The following is a 26,553-nucleotide window of genomic DNA, read 5'->3' on the forward strand; positions in this document are numbered from 1 at the left end:
AGGCACACACACCATAGTGCTTGTGTAGGGTTCGAAGGACAACTTGTAAGAATTGGTTCTTTCCTCCCAACATGTGGGTCCCGGAGATCAAACTTAGGTGATCAGACTTGGCAGCAAGCGACTTCATCTTCTAAGTCATCTCATGGGTCCTTCATTTATAAGATGTATTTTCAGCTCACAGCAAAGCTAAGCAGAAAGCAGATGGTCCAGCCACACTCTGTTCCTTAATGTGAGACATGACCACCGTCCCCACTGTCGGTGCCCCTGTGACAGTTGCTGGTGCACCTGTGACAGTCGCTGAGCCTGCCCTGACACACCTCTGCCACGTAGAACCCATGGTGGGGCTCACTTCTCGTCGGCACACCTGTGACAATTGCTGAGCCTGCCCTGACACACCTCTGCCACGTAGAACCCACAGTGGGGTTCACTTCACAGTCCATAAGTTTAGAAAAGTAAATCATGATATGTATCCATACAAAACGGTTACAGTTTTTTTTTTTAAATCTGTGCTCCAGGCTAAAGAGATGCTCAGTGGTTAAGAATACATCGCTGCTCTTTTCAGAATCACCTGTAACTCAAGCTCAAGGGGATCCAACACCTCCTTCAGGGACTGTGCACACATGCACACATTCACACACAGATTCACAATTAAAAGCAGATTTTTAAAAACCCTCTATGCTTTACCTGTCTATTCCTGTTTCTCGTCTTAGCCTAGGAACTAGTTATTTCTTCTGATTCCACCCTCCTACCTTTTCTAGAGGGCGCCCAGTTGGTTTTATATAGTACATAGCCTTTCAGATTTCACCACCATTTTACCTGATAACATGTCGCTGTGTGGCTTGTTAGCATTTTTGGTGTTAAATAATATTCTACTAACCTGGATGTACCAAAATTTATTTATTTATTCTCCTATTGAAGGACTTCCTGGTTGCTATCAAGTTTGGGCAATTAAGTAAAGTTGCTGTAAGCATCTATTTAGTTTTTAAATATTTGTTTATGAGCACATGTGTGCACATGTGCAAGTGTGCTTGTGTGTCATAGCACACATGGGTATCAGAAGAAACCTTTTGGGAGTCAGTTCACCCCTTCAATCATGTGGGGACCCAGGGTATTGAACTCAAGTGGTCAGGCTTGGTGACAAGTTCTTTTCCCTGCCCAGTATCTTTTAGGCCCCTAAGGAAGCTGTTTATAAAGTTCTGCATAAATGTGTTTTTCATTTATTTGAATAAATATCAACAGAGTATAGTTGCTGAATTGTATGTTTAATTTTGTAAAGAAATGGAGTTTCTCAGTTTGTCATTTTATATAGGAGGGCTACTGATTTTTTTTTCTAGTTATTCTTGAATCTAGTTACTTTGCTGGAAGTGTTTATTAGCTGTAGGAGTTCCATGGTGGAATTTTTAGGGTTACTTACATACACTGTCATACCATCTGCAAATAGTACTACATGGGAGAGATGGGGTGGAAGGAGTGTGGGGACAGAAGGCTAGAACTGGGGAATGTTTTAGAGGGGTGTGGAAACCTAGTAAACTGGAAACTTCCTAGACTCTATGAAGATGATCCAAAAGAGGTCTCCTAGTCATGGGTGATGTGGGAAGTCCTTCTGCATATGTGTTGCTTTTATTGGTTGATGAATAAAGCTGTTTCAGCCAATGGCTTAACAAAGCAAAGCCAGGCAGGAAATCTGAGCAGAGATATATAGAGAGAGTAGGTGGAGTCAGAGAGATGCCAAAGGAGACAGACACCCAGAACCTTACCCCATAAGCCACAGCCTTGTGGTGATACACAGATTAATAGAACTGGGTTAATTTAAGATGTAAGAGTTATTTAATAAGAAGCTTAAGCTAATAGGCCAAGCAGTGTTGTAATTAATATAGTTTCCGTGTGATTATTCAGGTCTGTGCGGCCAGGAAATGAACAAGCAGCCTCTGTCAACACATGGGGGATACAGAGGCTCAACTGGTCATCTCTTGTAGCCAGTGGTGGGATTGGGCTGCATTCAATGGAGATGTTGGTTCAATGGGATCCCGTGGAAATCTCCAGACAACCCAGGCTGTTGCTAAGACAAAAGGCTTTTTTCTGCATACTGACAGTGGAGTCCCATTGCCTAGGACAACAACACCCACACATTGAAGATGGAGTAGTTGAGCTGGTGACACATGGAGTCTTCACCGCCCCCCCCCCCCATTCTTCCAGTCTCTCAAGCACAAGAAGGTACTACACAGGCTACCAAAAGAGAAATGTGGACACCAACCTAACCACAAAATCCTTGACCTACCGTAAGAGTGGCAGTCATCCCTGCAGCAACCAGCTGCAACACTCAGGAGAGCAGGCCCTGCACCTCACCAGGGCAGCAGAACAGTGCAGGTGTTGGTGAGCCAGCCCTATTTTTGTTAATTCCCAAAGACAGAGTTTCTCTATGTAGCCAAGGCTGTCCTAGAACTAACTCTGTAGACCAGGTTAGCCTCAAACTCAAGAGATCTGCCTGCCTCTGCTTCCCGAGTGCTGGGACTAAAGGTGTGCACCACCGCCACCTGGTTAGAATCTATTTTCAATAAAAAAGACTATACTGAACATATTAGGCAGGCCCCAGTGGCTATCACCTCATCTCTCTGACCTCCACCTCCTGGTACCCCTTCTAGACTGCACCGCCTCTCTTAGGGTAGAAGAAGACAAAAAGCACATCTAGAATAGACAAATAAAGTCTACATCTTTCTGGGGAAAAGAGTGGGCTCTGGGGTCTTTCTGCTGATAAGACAAGCCTCTATTGAATGTCTGCCAAGCCCAGTGATGGTTAATATTATATGTTAACCTCCCTGGACCATGGGATGCCTGGGGAACTAGAACAGTTATTCCTGTGATGACTGAGGGGTGGTCTATCCAGAAGGGATTCACATTCATTTTCAGACTGAAAAAACAGATCTATCCTCACCCAAATGGGTGAATATCATCCCATCCATCAGGGTGCTGGGTAGGATAAATTTAGAGGACTGGAGAATTTGCCCTTAGTTTGTGCTGGGACACCCATGACCTTCTGTGTCAGAATTCTAGGATGCCAGAGCTCCAGCTTTGGAGCCGTACCCTAGTGAGTGATGTTCTCCGCTTCCAACCATGTTTCTCTGGGTTTCAGACTCTTCCACAATAAAGATTTTTTTGAGAGATCTGTGTGTGCCTGTTCGTTTCTTTTGTATTTCTGTTGTTGTAATGAAAGACCTTGATGAAAACAGCACAATGGAGAAAAGTTTTGTTCTGGCTCCCAGTTCCAGACTGGTAGAGTTTGTTGCCCCTCAAGGCAGAGAAGGCAAGGCCACGGGAGTCGGAAGCTGGCTGATCACGTGGCATCCACACTCAGGAAGCAGAAACAGAACAGGAAGTGTTCTCAAAGGCCGCCTCAAGTAAAAGGCTTCCTCCTGTAAGGCTGCACCTCCTAAAGGTCCCACAACCTTTCCAAACCACACCACAAGCCAGTGACCATGTGCTCAAACACACGTCCCATGGGGGACATTTCATAGCCAAACCTCAGCTGTGCCCCGCATTGTCCCCTAAGCACCTCATCGGTGTGTTTATTTTTGGTCTACTTCTCCCACCTAGCATAGGGGTGTAGATGAAGAACTGGTATTTGTATGCAAAGGCTGTCAATTACTGCCTTGATCTTCCTTTCTGGAAGGTGGCATGTCTGTCTTTTAATTTTTATTTATTTATTTACTTGTCTCAACTTGAGACAGGGTCCCCTGTAGTCTCGGCTGGGTGCAAACTCACTAGGTAACTAGGGATTGTTACACCCATATTCTTTCACCCACTTCACAGGTGCTGGGATTATGAGCATGGGCCAGGACACCAGGTTTCCACAAGGCTGGGAAAGAGACTTGACTCATGTTAGGGAAGCTTTCTGCCACTTGGGTTGCACCTCCTTGCACGTCTGTCTTTTCTGGAAGAACTGTCCTTGTACCTTGCTAATCCTGTGACTGGCCACATGGCCTCTCCCCAGGGCAGAGTCAAAAGGCCATAAGCAGAAATTGAAGCAAGAAGTGGTTCTCTGCCCACGTGGGTAGGTGGGGTCCAACAAGCAAGCCTTGGAGGTCCAGCTTTCACTACCACCCTCATCCCACCAGGTCTTTTACACGAAGACCTTTCTTCCTTCAGTTCCCACACACTCCCCTGCAGTGGCGAAAGCTGTAGGATACAAATATGAAATTGGCGGCACAACTTGATTGTAACACAGCAATTTGATCTTCCGGCATCCATGCCACGTTTAACGTGGGCGTGTAATTGGCTTCTCGTTATTTTTAAAAGAATCGATGGGTTATTTGTTCCTGAGCAGCTTGGCCACCGAATGTCTATATGAGGAGGGGGGAGTAAGGAGGAGGGGGAGGAGAGGAGAGGGCAAGGGGCTGGAGGAGAGATTAGAGAAGAATATGGTGGCCAGAGATCTCAGCAGAGCTATGCTATTTCTCCTCCCTCAGTTCATTCGTATTACTAATCCAAAGCCACACACACACTGGGTGCTTTATGAGGACAGAAATTAATTTCTCATAACACGAGTGGCAGAAGGAAGAGGGCTGGGTCAGGTCTTCCCAGCCGTACATGACGGTGGCTGATCACTTTACTGAGAATTAGTGAGCTCTGAAGAATGCTTCCTTTTCACAATTCTTGTTATTATTTTGTGTATGTGGGTGTTTTGCCTGCATGTGAGTCTGTACACCATATACATGCAGTTCCAGCGGAGTCCAGAAGACAGACGGCTTTGCGCCACCAGGTGGGTGCAAGGAACTGATCCCAGGTGATCTTAACTGCTGAGCCGTCATCTCCCCCCAGCCCCAGGAGTCTATTTATTTAAAATGTTTTAGATTTATTCACTGTGTGCGTGTGTACGCGCGCGCACGTGCATGCACACAAGGATATACCACAGCACACGTGGAAGTCAGAGGGCAGCTTGAGAAGTCAGCTCTCTCATTTCACTGTGTGGGTTTGGGACTGAACTCAGGTTAGCAAGCTTGGTGGCAGGCACCCTTACATGCTAGGCCATGAGGGAGTCTCTTTCCACTCACCCCAGATAGAGAGGGCAGGAACTTACCAAGTCCCGCTTGGTAAACACTAGTCTCTTGGAGATACTCACAGGTGCGTGGCCAGCTCAAGAGCAGTTACATTATCCAAGAAGAGACCCGGTCCCAGCGGCTGACCTAGTCTCAGAAATGGGAGGAGCATTGTAGAGGTCTCACGTGGGTAATCACAGACGGTCTGTCTTCCAGCCAGCAATGGCCCCGCAGAGTTCCCTAACAGAGAATTGGAGAGGGCAATTAGAGTCAACCAGTAACACCACTGGTGTGGAAGGATTCAGCTTTGACTGTGGTAGCGTTGCTGACTTCTGTCCATACTGCGTCTGCGCAGAGCGAGGCACTGCATTGGTCTCCGCAACCCGGGAACTTAGTGTTGTTTTACCGGCACTTTTGTTAACAAAACCGCTCTAGGGGAGGAAAAACCTCAGTAAGTAGGAAGTTTAGGTTAGGTAGATGACTTAGTTGGTAAAGTGCTAGCCTTGCAAACATGAGGATTTGAATTCAAGACCAGATTTATCATTAAAAAAAAAAAGTCCAGACATTGCAGTGCTTGCTTAGAATCCCAGCGCTGAGGAGGCAGAGACAGGTGAATCTCCGGGGTTTCCAGACCAGCCAGCCTGGTCTATTTGGCAAGTTCCAGGCTAGTAAGAGAACCACACGGGTTCCAGCATTTTGGAAACAAAGGGGCTACAGCTACTTTCATTCTAATTCCTGTTGGCCAATATCCCAGGCATGCCAGGGCAAGAGGTGTCCGAACAGCATCAGAAAAGACAGGCATTTGACTAAGACCTGAATATCAGACTTGGTACCTGGAAGCCAGGGCCTCAGTTTCAGAATGGGAAAAGGCAGAACAAAACAATCACCACGAGGTCCTCCAAAGCCCCTGCCAGCAGCTCTGGCGCTGGTCAGGTGGATCAATAGCAATTTGGGGCGCTAGCAGGGGCGCCATCCCAGTTATCTGGATGAGCCGAACCTGATGGGTTCCGGCTGCTTCCAGGGTCCTCTGGGAAACTCATGCACTATCCACTTAGGGCTGGAGCCTGGCCATTCTCCGGCCACTCCCACCCTCCTCCTCTAGGCCCAGGCTGGTTGCCTCCGGCTTCTCCACAAAGGCCTCCTGTCCTTCCCTGAGCTGGTCCAAGAGGATGGAAGCTGAGGAGCCACCTGAGGCCAGGGGATGCTGCCGTGAGGTGCTGGGGAAAGCCAGGAGATGCTGTCCCGAGGCCCTGGGCAAGCTTCTGCCTGGCTTCTGTTTCCTCTGCTGCCTGGTGACCTATGCACTGGTGGGTGCTGCTCTCTTCTCTGCAGTCGAGGGCCGCTCTGACCCAGAGGCAGAGGAGAACCCTGAGTTGAAGAAGTTCCTGGACAAGCTGTGCAGCATCCTGAAATGTAACAGGACAGGTAGGTGCCTGAGAGATTCCAGTCTCGCAGCTACCCTGGCAGGAGGCTGTGAGCAGCTCGCCTCTAACCTCCTCCCAGTTGGTTCCTATTTCAAAGTCTGTTTGTAGTGGGCTTGGGGGTGGGGTCACTTTTCTCTGGGCAGCTGGGAAATGAACAGGGGTGCAATGGGGAAAGTAAGCCCTAAGCAGGTGCTCTTAGGGTCCAGCTTCCCCTTCCCTGTGCCTCAGGCTCCCACCAGCCCCACCCAGCCCCCAGGGCATAGGGGAGGATGGGTCACTGGAGATTTTGCGGGATGGGCAGGATGAGTGGTGCAGGCTTCAACTTTGAGACTTCAGGGAACCATCCTACCCGGGCATGCATCCCGGAAATGAACAAGCTGATTCCTATTTCAGAGTCTGTTTGTAGTGGGCTTGTGGGGGGTGGGGTCCAAGGCTGGGGTGACAAAGGCCAGGTTGTTGTTTTAGCTTAGTTTATGGGGTCTACAGCAGCAGCAGGGTCCTCCCTTGTTAGTCTCCTGAAGAGAAGGGGACCCCTATCTGAGATCTGCCAATAGTGAGGACCCCTGGGAAGGCAGAGATGAGAGGCATGAGTCCTCTGCAAGGCAGAAGATGCTCAACAGGTATCATTTCTGTTACATCCCTTGGTTTGGCCAGAGTGAGTCTGGATGCCAGGGCCTCAGTTTCTAGTTTATAAAAATAGGGATAAGATAAGGGGGCCTGGGCAGGATTAAGCAAGAAAATGCATCGTGGCATTAGACCAAGACTTTGTAGCACACTCCACTCCATGTCCAGGAACCCTTTACAAATCCCTCCAGCCCAGCTTTGAGATTCCAATTGTGTGGATGTGGGAGGAAGCTTGGAAATGTAGACTTTAGATAGATTTCCTGGGTGAATCTGAGGTGTGGGCTGGGTCAGGGACCCTGAAGTTGCTACAAATGGGGGTCTTATGACAGCCCCAAGTATGCCAATAGCACCTCAGCATCTGCCTGGCCACTGAGTAGAAATGTCTCTAAGACAAAGATGCAAACATCCTCCACCAAGCAGGACTCTGACTTCCTGGGCCAGCTTCCAGTCAGCCCCAGCTATCAAGACTTGTTCGCAAACCATGTCCCCACCTGGGAGCAGCAGCATACAGAGGCCATACGGGCCACGTGCAGAACGGGGCAGGCTCTCAAGCCCTCTTCTCCCCCTCCCGGTTGTTGGAGCCTAATTTTTATTTATCTTTTATTCTCTTTTATTTTTCTCATGTTCTGTTGATTATATCTTGAATCTCCTATCTTCTCTTGCCCTGGAAAGTTACGTAATTTTCAAAGCTCACGTACAAGGAAAACAAGATAGAAATTCCATTCAGGCGACTCACGAGTCTGAGATTCTAACCACCAGGCTGAACTGATTTGCAAATGGGGAAAACTGAGACTCAGAAAGTAGCCTTTTGTCTAGACATATAAGAAGTAGTCAGGGAGAGGCTAGCACCCAGAGTCTGGATTCTCAGACTGGGGCCATTTAATTCAAGTGGGTGGTGACTTCCCCTGTGGCTAGACTCTGTGCTATCCTCTTAGCCCAGGGACCAAGGCTTCCCATCCCAAGAGACAGCCTCGGCCTGAAGCTGGGAGCTCAGGGTGCTCACCAAGCCTAGAGGCTCGGTGTCTTGCAGGTTTCTCACTACAGCCTGGTTTGCCGAAAGCCCTTCTAGTTTGGGGTTCCAGGATGGAGATGGCAGAGGCTTTTATTCCTCTTTAAAACTAATAAAGAAGGCTGGGCATGGTGCTGCGTGACTATAATGTGATGGGAGGACTGGTACCACCTGAGGATAGCCTGTCCTATGTAGCAAGTTCTCGGCCAACCAAGGGTATGTTGCAAGACCTTATCTCAAAAAATAACAACAGCAACAAAACCCCAAAGACCCAAACAACAACAAAACAAACAAAATGGAACATGGAAGAAATGATTCAAACGTTAAGAAATCTTTAAAGGCTGTAGCTCAGTCAGTGGTATTTGGCTAACATGCATAAAGCCCTGGATTCGATCCTCAATACCACATAAACCAGCCGTGAGGAACCATGTCTGTAATCCTGACTCTTGGGAGTTGGAGTTAGGATGACCAGAAATTCAAGGTTATCTTTGTTGATTATAGCATTGGAGGTCAGCCTGGGCCCTCTCTCAAAGGAAAAAAAAAAAGTCAGTTTGAGTCCATGGAAGAAGGAAGGAATCCTCTAAAGCTGCTGAGCTCACATCACACCCAGGCCCCCGTTGGGACTATCCAGTCTCTTCGACTCCATAGGCTGGATCTACGCTGGGGAAGCATTTTTAAGGAGGGCTTTGATGGCTAGGCATTGTTGGGACAATGGGGTGGGGTGGTGCTGGCCCTTGAGCTCTCACTGGGCAGGGCTGTCTGGCAGGCAGACCCCTTTTTATCACTCTGGTCTCTTCCCAGTGGTGGACGGCAACAGGAAGGACCTGTGTGAGCATCTGCAGCGGATGAAGCCCCAGTGGTTCAAGGCGCCCGAGGACTGGTCCTTCCTGAGCGCTCTCTTTTTCTGCTGCACGGTGTTCAGCACAGTGGGTAAGTGCTTGCCCTGCGGCTAACAACAACTGCTTGCCTGGGAAGGACGCGAGTACCCGCTGGGAGGTGTGCTGAGACATTCCTTTTATCTAATACAGGGAGGAGTGGTGGCGTGCCTACCTTGGGAGATGGGAGCTGTTTCTAGTACAGGGGTGCCGCAGGAAGGGGAGCCCTTCCTGGTCCATAGGCCCCAGGGGTGGAAGACAACTCAGAAGACAGCATGGATGGTTGTAGCCCCGTTCCTGGGCTTGGGCCCAGATGAGCAAGGCACAGGCCATGCTGTGGTCCTTCTTGGACCCTTGACTGAGTGCTCCTGAGTAAAGCGGTTGGCCCACCATGCACGCCTGTGCTATCCGGAAACAGGGCAGACACGGCTCCTGCCTATAGGTTTCCGGGCAGCTTAGGCATGCTCACAGGTGAACAGAAGGGGTCTGTGCGTGACAACGACACTCTCCGTGGTTCCTGAAAGTAGAGAAGGAGGGTGGCTGGATCAGCCTTGAACTGGCGCACCCAACAGTGAGAATATTCTGAAGGCCTGCGGGTAGGAGGGCAGAGAGGTGGGGGTAGGTGGGAATAACAAGGGCGTTCCAGACCCCACAGAGCCAATCGAAGGCCAGAGAACAGCACAAATGCCTGGGACTGTAAGGAGGTGGCTTCAGGGATAAAGAAGAGAGAGACTGAGGCCAGATCATGCACTTAGGACAGGGAGGGCCTTGTTCAACCGACTCCTGGCAGGGAAGAAATTGGTGACTCAGTCTCCCTGAGACAAGGATGGAAAGTGGCTACCGGAGGCTCCTTCAGAGTCCAGGTGGGCAACCACCCGAGTCAGAACAGCGGCTATGAGATGGGAGGGGGGCAGGAAAGGCAGCCTGAAGGATGATCAGGGTGGGGGTGAAGAACTCCCCGCTGGCACTGGGGATTTTGGCTTTGATGGACAGGATGGGCAAGCCGAGGAGAGGGGAGGATGGGTCTAGAGAGGGAGACCTGGATGCCTGGCTGATGGAAGTGACTCCCAATGGTGCCTCCAGAAGGAGATGCCCAGGTCTGCTGAAAAGGTGGACTTGGAGCTGGCTGCTGTGAGGGCTGGGACTGGAGGGGAATGGGCTTTAGGCTCATGGCGTCTAGGTGGCAGGAGACTTGCCAGGAGTGACCAGAGCTACAGAAGAGAAATGGCTGTGGTGTAGAAATGGAGGGAAGCCAAGAGCCCCAGCACCAGGATCTGAACACTGCATTGTGCTTTCCACGGCCACAAACAATATTACACAACCCAGCCATGTCCAGCTGCTCTCCAATGCTCAGGCAGGCCCAGGGAATGGGGTCATATGAGCCCCACATTCTGAGCCCAGAGAGGTAAGGTCAGAGGTCAGAGGCCAAGGTCATGCGGTGAGTGGAATTGGTGCCCACGAATGGACTTTGAGACTTGGTCTAGTAACGTTCCTTCAGAGGTGCGACCCTGACCTTGTGGTCCTGTGAGGTCTGCAGACCCCCATCTTCTGCTCAGGAAGCTGTGCTTGGGCAGGGATAACTACGATCCCTGAGCCGCCCTATGGGAGCCTGGAGTACACAGGGCCCTGAGGAGGGCAGAACTCCCATAGTGGACAGAGCTGGCTGTGTCTTGTCCTTGTGCTTGGCTTGTTCATGGTCCCAATCTCCAGGTTGAGGAAAATGCAGCAGTCACCCAGAGGGGGCTCCTCTAGAACCCGGGAAGGGTGAGGACTGTCTCTGTACCATGATCAGCCTCTCATCTAAAGATGGGTTCTGAGAACCCTCAAAGCCATGCTTGCTCTTCTCAGAGGCCACACAAAGGCCAGCATCCTGAATGATGGAGGGCACAGGAACCGGGAATGGGGACCTGGTCTTTCCGCTGCTGTGCCTGTTTCTTCCCACTGCCCCATAAATGCATAGCTGCAATTAAGATGCCCTAGTTTCTGTGGTGTGTGTGTGTGTGTGTGTGTGTGTGTGTGTGTGTGTGTGTAGCAAGTACTCCACCACTGAACACTGCCTCCAGCCCTAACCTCATATACATTGTTCCTCTGTGCCCAGACCAGACAGGTTCAGTTGTCGTCCCATATCCAGATGGAGAACCCGAGACTCAGTCATGTACGCTTGAGCCCTCTCTACTGCCTCTCTCTGTAAACACTCGTGTTCCTAACACATGGGAACAGGTTGGGTGCTCCTCCCCAGGGAAGCCTCTTATCTGAGGGACAGAGAGGAAAGAGAGGGACCAATAAGCACCCATGCCAAAAACCATGCAAGAGGAACATCTGAGACAGGGGCAGGTGTGACACATGGGATGGGCCCTGACTTGTCCTGAGAGGGGGAAGGACTTCCTTGTGAACGTGACCTGTGAGCTGAAGTCTGACAGATCAGAGAGAGGAGGCTTCCAGGCAAGAAAAATGATCCCTGTAAAACGCCAGCCTTAGTATCCCCTGTAGGACCTTAAGACTCTGGGAGAAGAGTCTTGGGAGCCCTTCTAGGCTCCAGGAGCCATGAGGAGACTTGGACTCTTATGTCCTAGGCCAATTGAGAGGACTTTAGGAATGAGGGCAGGTTCAAGTTAGCCTGGCCCCCATTTGGCAGTGCATCTAGCCTGTTGGGAGGGCCAAGTCAGGAGCTCTTAGGTCAGAGTTCTCACCAAGATAATAATAGCCTCTTGCTTAGTTCCTGCCCCTTCTGGCCAGCCAGAGGTCTCATGAGTGAGGTACTGTGACTGTCCCCATTCACAGGTGAGGGATGCAGCCTATGTATCAGTCACATCTTTTGTGGCTATGACAAAATACCAAACAAAAGCAACCTAAGGAAGGAAGAGTTGGGTTTGGCTCACAGGTAGAGGGTGCAGTCTATCCAGGAGGGGGCGCTGTGGCAGCAGGACCATGCGGCAGCAGGTGGCATTGCATCCGGTCAGGAAGAAGAGAGCAATGGATGCTGGCACTCAGCTTGCTTCCTCCTCTCTTTTGAGTAAGTGACCCCACCTCATAGAATGGCACCGCCCACATTTAGGGTGGGACGTCCCTCTTCAGTTAACCCAGTCCCAGGAATCACTTAGAGGCTCGTTTCCATGGCAACCTTGTCACCTTGACAATTGAGATTAACCATCACAAGTCCCAAGCTAAGCCCAGGGACCAGTGTGAAAGAAGTGTAGTTTAGGGGAGAAGAGACCTTGAGTAAGATGCTGGGGAGAAGTTGGGGGTTGAGGGAACAAGCTTAGGTTGTCTTTTCACTGCCCCCCAAGAACTTAATCAGATCCAATTCACAGGACCTCACAGTGGCCCTATGGCCACTGTAATGGGCTAATTATCTGTCCTAGGACACGACCTGTTCATTGCAGGAAGCTATGTCCTCTACCTACTAGACACAGGAGCATGGCTGTCACTGCCCCACCCACAACGGTCACCAAGACTGTCTGCAAACATTTACAGATGCGGTCTGCTGAGCGTCATTGGCCTGGTACAGCAGATCCAGGTGTGTTGACCTGTGAGGTCCACACAGCTGAAGAGCTTTGAGGAATGCAAATTCACGCTCAGTTCCATCAAGTATGATCTGCAATTTGCCTTCACCCGGGGACTCCCAACCTTCCTAACTCTGACCCTTTAAGACAGCTCCTCAGATTGCGGTGACCTCGACCATAAAATTATTTTTGTTGCTACTTCGTAACAGTAATTTTGCTATTGTTGTGAATCATAATGTAAAAACCTGTGTTTTCTGATGACTTTGGCAACCCCTGTGAAAGGGTCATTCACAAGTTGACCCACAAGTTGAGAACCACTGGCTTTATCCAGTCTAGAACTCCCCTTGACAAACCTTGAACTTCCAATAGTCTCACCTCCACCTCCCAAGTTCTGTGAATAAAGGCAGTGCCACTGTAGCCATGTGGTGTGAGGACTGAGCCATTGTACCTGCTAGACAAGTACCCTAACCAACTAAGCCACATCCCTGCCCCCTTGATAAGCAGTGACACTGGAGACATTTCCCATGCAAACTCTCAGCCCAGCTGTTCTGCATAATCTCCTCCCTGTCTTACACAAGCCCCCATGGGTCCTGCCCCAGACCTATCAGAATCCAGGCCCAGGTTTCTGTAGGAGCCCTCCAGGCCTCCCATCACTGACGCAGTTGAAATGCATTGGCTTGGTTCAAATCTCAGGAAAACCCAAACCGCTACCCTTTGTATGAGTCAAGTAGAGAAGCCTGTGGCCAGAAGTGCCCTGAAGGAGGATGGTGGGGTGACCGCTGCTGGGTGTGACAGTCCCTCTGCACCCCTGCTTCAGCCCTGCCTGTCCAGCTCACCCAGAAGACACCTGGCCCCGAGGCAAAGAAAGTGATACCTGTGTCTGAGGCCGTTCAGTTCTCACCTGGCTCAGCTCCTGGCATCAGGAAGGGAAGTGCAGGGGCTATTAAATCCTTGGCAGGCTAAGTGCTGTGGAGTGATTGTATCGGAATAAGGGATGCATTATAGGAAGTGATAGTTTTCCATTCTGCATTTCAGCGTTCGGTAATTGGGAGAGTTAGTTCATTCTCTCTGTGGGGCTGTGGGCCCTCTGAGACCTGCTTCCCAGGGCTCTTTTCTGGAATGTAGCGGATCTTCTGGACCGTAACACATCTCACTCGGAGGGTCTCCGGAAGCCCACCTTGGGTTGGACATATCGATGGGCAAGCTCTTGGAGTGAAAGGTGCTGGCTCTCGAGGGACCTAGCTGTGTCACCTCAACAGGTCACAGCCTTATCCGTCTACTGTACATTAAATGTGGGCGGTAATGGAGATAGCCGTAAGTTCTGCTGGGCAGAGGATTTTGATTCTAAAAAGCACTTTACTGATTGCACAAGCAATATTTGATCTGATCTTTTAAATCGAAATAAATTTAACTCTAGGCCCTGACCCTGGAGGCCTGGGTTGAGGAGGCAGTTGCTTCTAAGGAGCCAGCTGTGAGCTTCCGGAAACTCCTGAGAACAGGGGGCCTGTACCTTATCTGGAAAATGAGGTGTTTCATGTGTGGGGGACTTGCTCATGGCCTGTGACATCCCTAAAAGCTATGAGTCTGGGGCCCATGTAAACTTGGGATAGGACTCTTGGCTGGTGCGCCAAGCTCAGAGGCAGCTTTGAACTTTCTATCCTCCTGCCTCAGCCTCCCAAGCAGCTGAGATTTGAGGTGTGATTCCAGGCCCTTTGCTTTTGTACCCAATGAAATCGAGGCAGCAAATGATCAAGTCCCTTAGACCAGGCCATGGAGCTCGTGTATCAGAGTGAGGTGTCCAGTTTCCTCCATGGCATTTCCTCTCCTCTGGGTTCCTGAATTCTGCCAAACACCTCCTAGTGGGCTCTCTGCCAGAATTCCACCTTTTTCAGTGAGGGTTTGGACAAGCCAGCCCTGTCTTCCTGTCTCAGTACCTTTCTTACAGCCCTAGGTACTCCTTTCTTTAAGCCCTTAGATCCCTCACCTCCCCAGCCTTACCTCCTCTATCCATGCCCGCTGGCCACACTGGCTATCTCATTTACTGTTCTATTGCTGCAGAGACACTGTGACCAAGGCAACTCTTCAAAAAAGACAGCATTTAATTGGGGTTGGCTTACAGTTCAGAGGCATAGTCCATTATCGTCATGGAAGAGAGCGTGGTGGCAGGCAGACATGGTACTGGAGAAGTAGCTGAGAGTTCTACATCCTGATCCTCAAGCAGCAGGAAGAGAGAGCCTGGGCTTGACAGGGGCGTTTGAAACATCAAAGTCCACCCCTAGTGACACACTTCCTCCAACAAGGCCACATCTCCTAATCCTTCTAATCCTATCAAAGAGTTCCAGTCCCTGGTGCCTAGGCATTCAAATATATAAGCCTATGGTGTAACGGCGTAAATGAATGCAGACAGATTGAAAAATATATATATACAGCTTTAATGGTGAAATAGACTTACAGAACCACCGTTCCCACAGAGACCAGGAAAGCAGAAGAAACAGCTGGGAGCACGCTCGCCAAATTTGTAGGCAAACATTAGCCCGAGGCGAACACGCCCCCTTAGGGGCGGGACTTATCCCTACATTATGGGGGCTATTTTTTTTTATTTCTTTTTAAAAATTTATTTATTTTATATACAGTATTCTGTCTGCATGTATGCCTGAAAGCCAGAAGAGGGCACCAGATCTCATTGCAGATGACTGGGAACAAGCATGTGGGTGCTGGGAATTGAACTCAGGACCTCTGGAAGAATAGGCAGCACTCTTAACCTTTGAGCCATCTCTCCAGCCTTGGGGAGGGCAGGCAGTATTCTTATTCAACCATCACACTGGCCTTCCTTGACTCTTCATCTATAGTGACAGCTTTACTCTGGAGACACTTTGGTTAAAATTTAAAATCCTCTCTAGGGAGACATAGAGTCCCGAGCCAGGAGCTTGCTGCGTGCATGGCAGGCTGGATTCCAGCTCCCTGCCACACCCTTGACTCATGTGCGGTGCACTAACTACTTGGCTGTGTGAATCAGCTACAGGAGCATTGCCCACACCAATGCTGCTGCTTCGCCTGGCCAGGCTCTGGCCCCTGAGTTAGCTCATCTTGACTGTCAACTTGCACACCTGGGAAAAGGTGTCTCAGTTAAGGGATTCCCTTAACTTGACTCGGGGCATGTTTAGGGGACATCTTGATGATTAATTGTGAACTATATTGATGTAGGAGGCCCACTATTGGCAGTACCGTCCTTGGGGCCTGGCCCGTGTAAGAAACATAGTTGAACAAGGGCAGGGGAACAAGCTATAAGCAGGGATCCACTATGATCTCTGCTCCAGTTTCTGCCTCTAGGTCCCTGCCTTGAGTTCCTGCTCTGGCTTCCCTCAACCATGAACTGTAACCTATAAGCCACACAAACCCTTTCCTCCCCGAGTAGGTTTTGGTCGGTCTTGTATCACAGCAGCAGGAGTAAATGAGAACAGCCCCTGTGTCAGCCTGCATTCAAGTCACCTAACCAAGAAATCTTTCCTGAGCCTAAATCCTGAATGGAAGGAAGCCTTTGTTTTAACCACATTTGTAATAATTGTCATTTCTATTGTTTATAATAATTTGTTCTCTTCCTGTGATGGCACCTCATCTCAAATATTAATAGTCCTTTTGGTGGGTATTTGATTGACATCTGCTTCCCCTGCCCCAGAAACTCAGAGAGCTTGAGTTGCACGTGTGTCCTTTGTGGGTTCCCTAAGCACGCAGTAACTACTCCCTGAAGGAACGCATCCATGGAGCCAACTAACCCTGCTGCCACATGGTTGGCCCCAGCCGGTGGGGTGTGCAGCGCTCAACAGATGAAAAGGGTCTGATGAGAACTTAGGGGGGTCCCTAGGATCCTGGTGAGATGGCCATCCCACAGTCTGTCTGCCTTGGGAGGCCAAGTTTCCAGCAGGGGGCCTTAAGCCGAGAGGAGACCGGTGCTCTCAGCTTGCTAAGACTCGCTTTCAATTTAATTTACATAATTGATGCATTTTTCTATATTAGTCAAAGATTAAATATAAACATACCCAGCAAAGCTTTTCCCTCAGCTTGTCAACAGCTCTGAAAGCTGCAGTGGTCCACGCTGAGGGGCCGCTGGCCCAGCTCCTGGGAAGGGAGGGCAGCATGGAAGTCACAGAAAAGCAGGCCCTGATGGGCACTGGTCAACCCATTCTTACTAGTTGAGAGTCCTGTCCCGAGTCGACAAGCAGTGCTGAGGTCTGAGGAACCTTGTGAGCTAGATTCCCAGCTTCCACTACTTATTACACTTACGGGCTGGGCCAAGCTCCTTCATCGCCCCTTGCCTCAGTGTCCCCATTTGTAAATTACGAGAACACCTCTCCAGGAAGGCGTTCAGCAAGGGGATGTTAGCTCTCCGGGCATCATGTTTACTAGCCTATGGGGTCCCGGGTCCCAGCCTGGCAGGATCTGCCCAGCTGGTCACTTAGGAGCATGACCAACCACCCCCCTCTAACCTGAAGTGCAAAGATGTGAGTAGCGGCCAAGTAGGGGCCTGCTAAGTTCAGAGCTGGGCTGCGCACTGAGGTCACTGTGAGTGCTGCGGAGAGCCTCCTTGCCGCCACTCACAAACACAGGTAGCTCTCTCCCCTGAAACTTCGCAGCTTGGCGGACACGGTGGTAACTTTATCTCCTTTCTATGGTCCCTGATACAATGCACACTACCGTCCACACCAGAGGTATAAAATAAATGTCTTATATAAAAACAAATGCACCAAGAGGTCCAGGACCCTCGGAAAGGACAAAGGTGGCTTCGTGGAAGCCAGCACCTTAGGCAAGATGAAGTGGAAATGACCGCCTCCCACCAGTGCCCCTCCAGGCGAGTGAGCCCCGCCTCGAGGGTGCACGTGGGGCACAATGAAATAACCATCACTAACAAAATGAAGGGTGATTGTGCCATCCCCAGTACGTCCCCTGCCACAGATATTTTCAGTCAGGATAAGAGCTGTCTCTCTTCTTTCCCTGTCCCTTGATCAAGATACATGCCAGACACACACGCACGCAGATGCTTTGAGATGAATATTTACTTATTTATTCATTTATGTTTGTTTTTGGCACTGGTGGTTGAAGCCTTATGCCCACTAAGCAAAGCTTTCCCCGAGTTCTGCACCCAGTCCAGGATGAATATTCTTACCGTGTAAAGTTTCACGTCCGGGAGGAGAAACAGCAGGTCTCTTTTGAGCCCCTGGCATGCTGGGAGACTGGTATCAACACCAGGCTCTGTCTTGTTTCTCAGGTTATGGAGACATGTACCCCATCACCAGGCTCGGCAAGTTCCTGTGCATGCTCTATGCTCTCTTCGGAATCCCTTTGATGTTCCTGGTCCTCACAGACATCGGAGACATCCTAGCCACCGTCTTATCCAGGGCTTACAGTCGGTTCCAGGCTCTCCTTTGCCTCCCCCATGCTCCCTCCCAATGGTGCTCCAGCCTGTTCTGCAGGAGGCAGCAGGACGGCAAACCCGCGGAGGAAACCATCCCTCAGGTTGTCGTCAGTGCTGGTGCAGGCGAGTTCCTAGACCCCCAGCCATACGGGGAGCCTGCATCTCCAAGCTGCAACGTGGAGCTGTTTGAGAGACTGGTCGTCCGAGACAATCAGGACAAGCTACAACTACCCACGCAGCCCGTAGAGAGGAGCAGTTCATGCCCCGAGCTGGCGCTGGGGCGACTGTCCTGTTCTATCCTTAGCAACCTGGATGAAGTAGGCCAGCAGGTGGAGAGGCTGGACATCCCTCTCCCCGTTATCGCCCTGGTCATCTTCGCCTACATCTCCTGTGCAGCTGCCATCCTCCCCTTCTGGGAGACAGAGCTGGGATTCGAGGACGCTTTCTACTTCTGCTTCGTCACACTGACCACCATTGGGTTTGGGGACATCAAGCTCGATCACCCCCACTTCTTCCTCTTCTTCTCCATTTATATCATCGTAGGCATGGAGATCGTGTTCATCGCCTTCAAATTAATGCAGAACAGGCTCCTACGTGCCTACAAAACGCTCATGCTGTTTTTCGCAAAAGGGAATTTTCACTTTTTGCAAAAGTGAGGATGTGGGTAGCTCTGAAGCGACAGACACAGGCCCTGCAGGTTCCCCCACCTTGTTTGTGGTATGCTACAGTTAAAACACCGTAACCTGCCATCCGATGTCCTGGGGCTTAGGAAACAAAGCCTGTATGAGGGCTGAGTTCAATGTTGAGATCCTTCAGAAGCCGGTACATAGGACACTGGTACACAGGAGTGGAGGTCCTCTCCATTTTCCCTGTCTGCACCTTAGAAAGGTGGCAAACAACCTGATGATGTCACCTCTTTCTTGTGACAGGAAGAAAAAAATAAATAGACCTCTGTTCTTGGCATTTGTACTTCACAGGAAGTTAAAATCTTCCCAATTGGCGCCAGCCTCCCCTGAACAGCCAAAGTGTATCCGAGCACCCTGCTTCCCTGAATGAGTGCATGGATGCACTAGACCCTGCCCAGCCTGGGTTGCTGACATCACCAAGCGGAGCTGTCACCTGAGAGAAGTCTTCATGGCCAGATTCTAGCAGAACACTTGTCTCACCCCTTAACTCGTGGATGACACCACCTGAGAGAACTGCCTGGTGACAGTGTCGCCCCCTGCAGGAGTGGATGGATTGTCACCCACTGGTGGAGACACTCCAGAGCTGCCCTGGAGGGGTTGACATGGAGTAGGTGCCCCACCCACACGTCCTGGCGAGTTACTTCCTTTACAGTCTGTCTTTGGCCAGTATGGCGAGTGCATGTCTAGAAATGTCAGAGGGAGTGTCCTTCATCCATGGACAGTGGGGTGGACAGCTGGCACCAGAGCCCTGGACTCTGCTGTATGCCTTCCCCCCTCTTCCCAGTAGGCTAGTGATCATTAGCACGTCCTGAAATGCCTCCACAGTATCCCTTTCTTGTCACCCATCCCTCCATCAGCCTCTCTGGGGGTCCCCTCCGTATCCCAACTCACGTCTGTCTCTAAGCAGTTTCTGAGGACCAAGAAGAGGACAATGCAGGTGGCTCAGGACTGGCTGGGAGATTGGGAGAGGCACAAGTCCTAGTTTCCTTATGTGAAGGTTGATGGAAAGGCACTAAGACTGCATCTCCAAGTCCTGCAATGAGTCCCTGGGCCAGGGGTGCCTGGTGCTACAGGGAGGAACCAAGGCACTGGGCTTGAAGGGCTCACTGTTCTGTCTTAGATTCTAGCTGCATCTCAGGAGGGTTAGGGTCTCTCTGGTCTTTCCCCTTCTCTCCACAAAGATTAAATCCTTAACTCCTCTAGTCCGTGAAGATCTACCTCAGGCCATGGAATTGACCATGCATGAGCAGAACCAAGGGAAACATGGGAAATACCAGGGTGAAATCTCAGACCAGCACTTGGGGGGTTGTGGTCTGATGTGTCCCAAGCTTCATTAGTGCAGTGAGGTGTGGCAAAGCACCTCACATCCAAATTCACTGAAGACTGCCCCCGGCACATGATGGGGATGGAGGGTGCCTAGAAGTTCTGTAGATATCCACGGGACACTGGCTACTTACCTGGATCAGGACATGAAAAGATGAACCTAAGGGAAACTCGGAACAGAAGTAACTTCATGAGAGGTGGTACAAACTTCTCAATTACCCCTTCCTTCCTCCCTTCCTCCCTTCCTCCCTTCCTCCCTTCCTTCCTTCCTCCCTCCCTCCCCCTCCCTCCCTCCCTTCCAGTCCCTGGAGTCCCCGGAGGCTGCAGAGCTGGCTTGACCAAGGCTGCTTTCCCGGTTGCTAAGGTGGGAGTTACTGGGGGATCTTCTTGCCAGACTAGGAGCAGAATGCGAGTCCTCAAATGGCCACCAGGTGGCGAGCCAGACCGCTCCGACCTTGCGCTCCAGAGCCAGCAGGTGGCGTGTTCGCCTTTTGCTGTCTTTTGGCAACTCCAGGCGCCTGCAAAGAAAAGGCTTCTGGTGGGAGTGTCCCCTTGACGAAGAGCAGCCTCTGAGTCTTGGCTTCCGCTGTGGCTTCCTTTTCAACTCTTTTTGAAATTTTTATTTAATTTGATTTCTTTTAAAACAATCGTATTTTACATACATACCAATCCCAGTTCCTTCTCCCTTCTCTTCTTCTGTCCTGCCTCCCCCCACCACGCCTTTCCCCCACCTTACCTCTCCATCCACTCCTCAGAGAGGGTGAGGCCTCCCACAGGGAGTCAAGAAAGTCAGTCACTCAGGACCAAGGCCGTCCCCACTGTATCTAGGCTGAGCAAGGTATCCCTCCATAGGGAATAGGTCCGGAATACCAGTGAGTGACCGCTGTGTGGCTTGGGCAGTTTGTGGGGCCACTAGCAGGGGAACCAGTATGTATCCCTAGTGCATGAACTCATCTTCAGCTCTTGCAGTCCTTGGTTGTCCTAGCATGCAGTAACTGTTCAAAAAGAACTCCCCTCTTGGCTCCTGGGGGCATAGGGCTGGCGCGGGGGGGGGGGGGGGGGCATTGGGAGTGGCTGGTCCTGGTAGCACTCCTTCACGGTCTTTCTGGGGAAGAAGAGATTGCCAGGTATGAGTCTGAATTTAGTAATGGCTCCATGGCTGCCAGAGTTCTCCCAGGCCTCAATCTCCACAACCTGGGCAGCTCAGATAAGCAGGGTGAGAGCCCCAACACCCTTGAGCCCCCACTTACTTGAGTCTAACATTGGCTTTGCCTGCCACAGTTCCCTCTTTGCGTTACACTGGGCCATTCAAGCCTGGCCCCTGGAACCTCTGCTCCCCATAGCATGGGATTTCCACTGGCATTCTGGGCTCCACCCTCAACGCCCCAACAATGCCTCTGGACCTAGCATTCTTCTCATCTCCCACCCGAATGCAGCTCCAGCCTGCCAGCAGCCTATGCTGTGCCCCTTGGCTCTCTGCTTCCAGAGGGCCATGTGTGCCCCCAGTGTGGGGCCCTGGCTTCGGTTTCTGGTTTTAAGTACAGCAGGCATCTGTTCATTTCAAAAGCTCGGGGTTAGTCTGATGGACCCAGGGCTCAGAGCTCTTCTGAGTGCAGGGTGCCAGGCCCTGAAATACAGACCTAAAGAAGAGAGCTTGGAATGTTCTTATGCTTGTCCGGGTGAATGACACAGCCTTTCATGGCAGTGACAGAAACTCCTCTTTCCCTGAGGAAGCAGAACCCTGGAGATTTGTGCCATGATTTTGGAGAGATGCTAGATACAGTGTGACCCTGTGTCTGGGACCTGGCATTCAACCAGGCAGGCAGCAGGCACACTGAGGGCGGGCGGCCTGAGTAGCTCGGTTGTTACTATGGTAATGGATGCTCACCTGTAGTCAATGAGAACTTGGAAGCTAATATGAGCTCAGGACAACAAAGAACAGCTGTGTTGGGTGCAAGTTATGGCTCCTTCTCACCGTCCTCTCACTGCCCCCTTTGAGTCTTGAAATTTAGATCACAAAATAAAACCCTTTTACGGGCTATAAATTCAAGACATTGGCCACTAAGGAGTCTCTCTGAGGTTTAAACCAAGGTTGGTTTCTTCAAGAAGTATTTGTAGAAAAACACAGAGGAAAGAGTGAAGGAAATAGAACCCTTGGTATGTCACTGAGCCAACACAGATTTATTAAACAGTTATTACATGCTAGGACCGCTGAGGACTTACCACCAGGACTGTGTCTCTGTGTCTCCATTCCTCAGGGGGCTGGCACAAGCTATAGTCATCTGAAACGAGAGAACCTCAATTGAGAGAATGCCCGCATAAGTATCTGGCTGCAGGCAAGCCTGTAGGGCATTTTCTTAATTAGTGATCAGCATGGGGGGGCACAGCCCACTGTGGGCGGGGCTATCCTTGGACTGGTGGTCCTGGGTTCTATAAGAAAGCAGGATGAGCAAGCTATGGGGAACACACCAATAAGTAGCGCTCCTCCATGGCCTCTTCCTGCCTTGTTTGAGTTCCTGCCTGATTTCCCTCAGAGATGGTCTGTCACCTAGAAGTATTATCCTAATAAACCTTTTTTCCCCACAACTTTCTTTTGGTCATGGTGTTTCCTCTCAGCAGTACTAACCCTGACTAGGACACCCAGTGAATAAGGCTGTTGCAGTGGACCACGGGGTTTTCGTGTGTGAAGAGCTTCCTTTCCCATCCCTGTTTTGTTTTGCTCTGTTTTATATGTTCAGCTTTTAGTTTGTCAAAAGGAGCCCATACACACACATGCACACACATGCATGCACTCATGCACACACACATGCAAGCACTCATGCACACACACATGCATGCACCCATGCACACACATGCAAGCACTCATGCAACACATTCAAGCACTCATGCACACACATGCAGGCACTCATGCACACACATGCATGCGCTCATGCACACACACAAAAAGCGCTCATGCACACACACATGCAAGCACTCATGCACACACATGCATGCACCCATGCACACCCATGCATGCGCTCATGCACACACACTTGCAAGCACTCATGCACACACACATGCATGTACTCATGCACACACATGCATACACACATGCACACACAAGTGCCACTGTGTATTGTGTGCCTGTGCATGCATGCCTATGTGTGTGTACAAGTATGTGTGTACATTCATGTGTATGTGTGTTCAAGCATGTGCATGAGACAGAGAGAGAGAGAGAGAGAGAGAGAGAGAGAGAGAGAGAGAGAGAGAGAGACTCTGTGCAGCCAGCAGGACCCTCTGGGTTCAAGCTGTCACTTTCCCTTGGGGCTTGATCTAATCTTTCCATGCTTGTTTATTTGAGGCAAGCATTCTTCTCTTCCTGAAGGCCCAGCTCATAGTCTGACTGGAAACAGCTTGTATCCAAGGTTCTGAACATGGTTGTAAGATTTTTTTCTCCTGGCGTTCTGGGTGCTGGTGGCTCCATTGAGCCAATGCCCCGCCTCCTCACCTTGGTGTGTTGCTGTGGGACAATGGTTTGTACCCTGTCAATTGTATTTTAATAAAATGCTGATTGGCCAGTAGCCAGGTGGGAAGTAGAGGCGGGGCAAATGAGAACAGGAGAATTCTGGGAAAAGACTCAGCCTGCAGTCGTCACCCAGATGCAGAGGAAGCAAGATGTGACTGCCTTGCTGATAAAGGTACCATGCCCCATGGCTAACACAGACAAGAATTATGGACTAATATAAGTTATAAGACTAATAAGATGCCTGAGCTACTAGGCCAATTAGTTTATAATTAATGTAGACCTTTGTGTGTTTCTTTGGGACTTAACAACTGCGGGGACCTGGTGGGACAGAATCCTCAATCAACAGTGTGTGGGTGTCAGCAATACCACTCCTAATGGCTCACTAATGCTTGATTCTTGGACAGACTAGGCAAGGTCATAGGGCCACAGGGCATGGTCGCAGGGCTAGCTCCTGTAGCATTATCTACAAGAGCCAGATAATGGAAATGCCTGTCAAGAGAACAAAAAGAATTAATAAGACTAATACATTGCTTCAAATCACCTAACATGAAATCAAAATCTTAATATTGCATGATATGTATGTATAAGCAGAGATTGCTCTTTCGTTCCCAGCTGCCAAAACCCAAAGAATCACACAGAAACTATATTAATTACAATACTGCTTGGCTTATTAGCTCAGGCTTCTTATTAAGTAGCTCTCACATCATAAATGAACACATTTTTATTAATCTATGTATCACCATGAGGCTGTGGCCTACCAGTAAGGTTTCAAGGCATCTGTCTCTTGTGGCAGCTACCTGGCATATCCCGGACTCCTATTCTCTCTCTCTCTATATATATATACCTGAAACGGTGTATTCATTATCCAATAAAAACAACACGTATACAGAAGGACGTCCCACATCACGTATGTGTGTGCATACATACGTGTGTGTGACTGTAGGGACCACAGCATGCAGGTGCAGGCCAGGGAACAAGTTCAGGAGACAGTTTTCTTCTTCAACTGTGTTTTCTGGGGAACCGAAGTTGGGTTTTCAGCCTTGTATAGCAGTGGTTTTGCCCACTGGGTCATTTTGCTAACCCAAACAATTGTAATTGGTTAATTTTGTGGTTCTTAGGACAGAAGCCAGGTCCTCATGAAGCTAAAGCAAATGTTCTACCACTGAGGCATGCCCCCAGCCAGTCCCACGAAAGTAAAACATTTACAGTCAACATTGTCTTTGTAGTGGAAAAAGCAAACAGAAAATAAATGTTTAATTATTGTTATGATTTGCCACAAAAGGATGACATTACCAAAATTCAACTTCATGAGTACAAGACAGAATTGTCTCTGATGCGGGGGATGCCCTCAGGGTCCTAGGAGGCTTCTGCTGGAAGTTGTACCTGAACTGGGGAGAGGTCACCCTGGCACTCAGCCCAACTACTCTCTGTATGGTGAAGATGTGTTGGCTGTCTTCTGTATGTATGTAATCTATCTCAATGGGGAAATATGAAAATATGTATGAATCTGTTGCAGACAAACCTTTAAAATGGCAGTTGGGAAGTGGTAATCTTTATCGTGTAATCTATCTCAATGGGGAAATATGAGACTATGTATGAATCTGTTACAGACAAACCTTTGAAATGACAGTTGGGAAGTGGTAATCTTTATCTTCCCAGCTCTCTCATGAATTCACTGCTCAGTTCCTCCTAATGAGTAGCTAGCTATGGGCACCCTATGAGCTGGTGGCGTTCATCCTGTGTTTCATAGTGGCCTGTGAGTCTTTTGAATGAAGTGGTTAGATACACGGTAACTGGGTCATTTGTGGTGTGCTGTTTTGTGAAATTTGGGTTCACTCTGGTTTCCTGTCTCTAGTGTCCCCTGTAGGTAGCCATCATGGGCTGGAAGGGTCCACCCATAGAGATGGCTGGGAAGCTCCCAGGCTGCCCCACTGCAGTTTGGAAGTCTCTTGTCTGATGTGCAGGTGTCTTCAGGGATTACCAAGTGATCCCTCATACTGACATGCCTTCTCTCAGCTGGGGGGCTTTTGTTGAGAGCCTGGGGTCAGAGGAGATCTTGGTTTTCCTGCCCTTCTTTAGTTCTGTGCTTCTGTGAGGATCTAGAGCTGTGGAATCAAGATGCTCGAGATGAAGCCAGGGATAGCACATATTCATAATTCTAGTGTTAAGAGGCAGAAGCAAGTGGATCATCAGGGGTTCAAGGCCCGTGTGAGCTACAAATCAAGAGCCAGGTCAGCCTAGGCTATGTGCAGAGTATAGGTCAGTTAGCGTCACGTAGCAAGATCCTGTCTTGAGACAAAAAAGTAGAAGAACAGGAAGCCAGCCTGTTTATAACAGAGTCTCGGGCCACATATGTGAGGAGGGTGACCTGGAATTACCCCCCAAATGTCCCAGCAAATGAGAGTCGTGCTCATGAGTGTGTGCGCGTGTGCCTGCATGGCCCTGCTGTCCTCAAACAATAGACAACAGTCAATACAAATCCAATTGGGCATAATGACCAGCTTTCTCTCCCCCTCAGAGATGGTGACAGTGATTTCTCAGACGCCTTTTAGTTACGGACAAGTTTCTGAACAACATAATTGGGTTTGGGTCATGCAGCCTGCCCTGCCGGACTATCGATCGCCTGTGACCATCTCCTGCCCTGCTGATGTCTGGGTGTGTGGTTGGCATAGCAAGTGGGTGGAGACAGCTCTGCCTGGGGGGACGTGAAGCTGTGATCCCCTTCCCCAGAGTCTTCTGCAGGTGAGGACCACCAGCTGGCACCCCCATGCTGGGCTTCCTGTCGGTACCAACGGTGTCAGACTTCACCGCTGTCGAGCCACCACGGTCCACAGGAAGAGCACTGTCTCTCACAGCACGTTAGCCAGGATACAGCATGCTTCCTTTCTGGGGCTACAGTTTGGGGACCACAAATAGTCACGAGACTTTATACCTTTGTCTACTGGAAGAATAATGTGAATTACAAACACAAGCCAGGTGGAACTTTCTAGAAGCCACATTTTAAACGATAAGAAAGAGCAGAGTACATAGTTCAGTTGTAGAGCAGTTGCCTACATGGGCAGGGTTCAAGTCTGAGCGTTGTGGGGAGGAACAGCAAAAGGAAGCTGGTGACATTAGTTTTAAAAACATCTTGCTTAACTCAATGCTATCATTTAAGAATG

General features: G+C 49.9%; 1 protein-coding gene across 1 annotated transcript; it reads left to right on the forward strand.

The window, feature by feature from the left end:
- Positions 1-6,202: 6,202 nt before the first annotated feature.
- Kcnk18 (potassium two pore domain channel subfamily K member 18) lies at positions 6,203-18,534 on the forward strand. The gene is made up of 3 exons (XM_075975270.1): positions 6,203-6,458; positions 8,892-9,020; positions 17,732-18,534. The coding sequence occupies exons 1-3, from the start codon at positions 6,203-6,205 to the stop codon at positions 18,532-18,534; spliced, it is 1,188 nt and encodes a 395-aa protein (XP_075831385.1).
- Positions 18,535-26,553: the final 8,019 nt, after the last annotated feature.

Source organism: Microtus pennsylvanicus, chromosome 5 (assembly GCF_037038515.1).
Source record: "Microtus pennsylvanicus isolate mMicPen1 chromosome 5, mMicPen1.hap1, whole genome shotgun sequence".
NCBI lineage: Eukaryota > Metazoa > Chordata > Mammalia > Rodentia > Cricetidae > Microtus > Microtus pennsylvanicus.

Coding starts and splice junctions, on each gene's coding strand:
- Kcnk18 (XM_075975270.1), top strand. CDS start 6,203: ATGGAAGCTGAGGAGCCACCTGAGGCCAGGGGATGCTGCCGTGAGGTG. Junction 6,459..8,891: donor CCTGAAATGTAACAGGACAG/GTAGGTGCCTGA, acceptor GTCTCTTCCCAG/TGGTGGACGGCAACAGGAAG. Junction 9,021..17,731: donor CACGGTGTTCAGCACAGTGG/GTAAGTGCTTGC, acceptor CTTGTTTCTCAG/GTTATGGAGACATGTACCCC.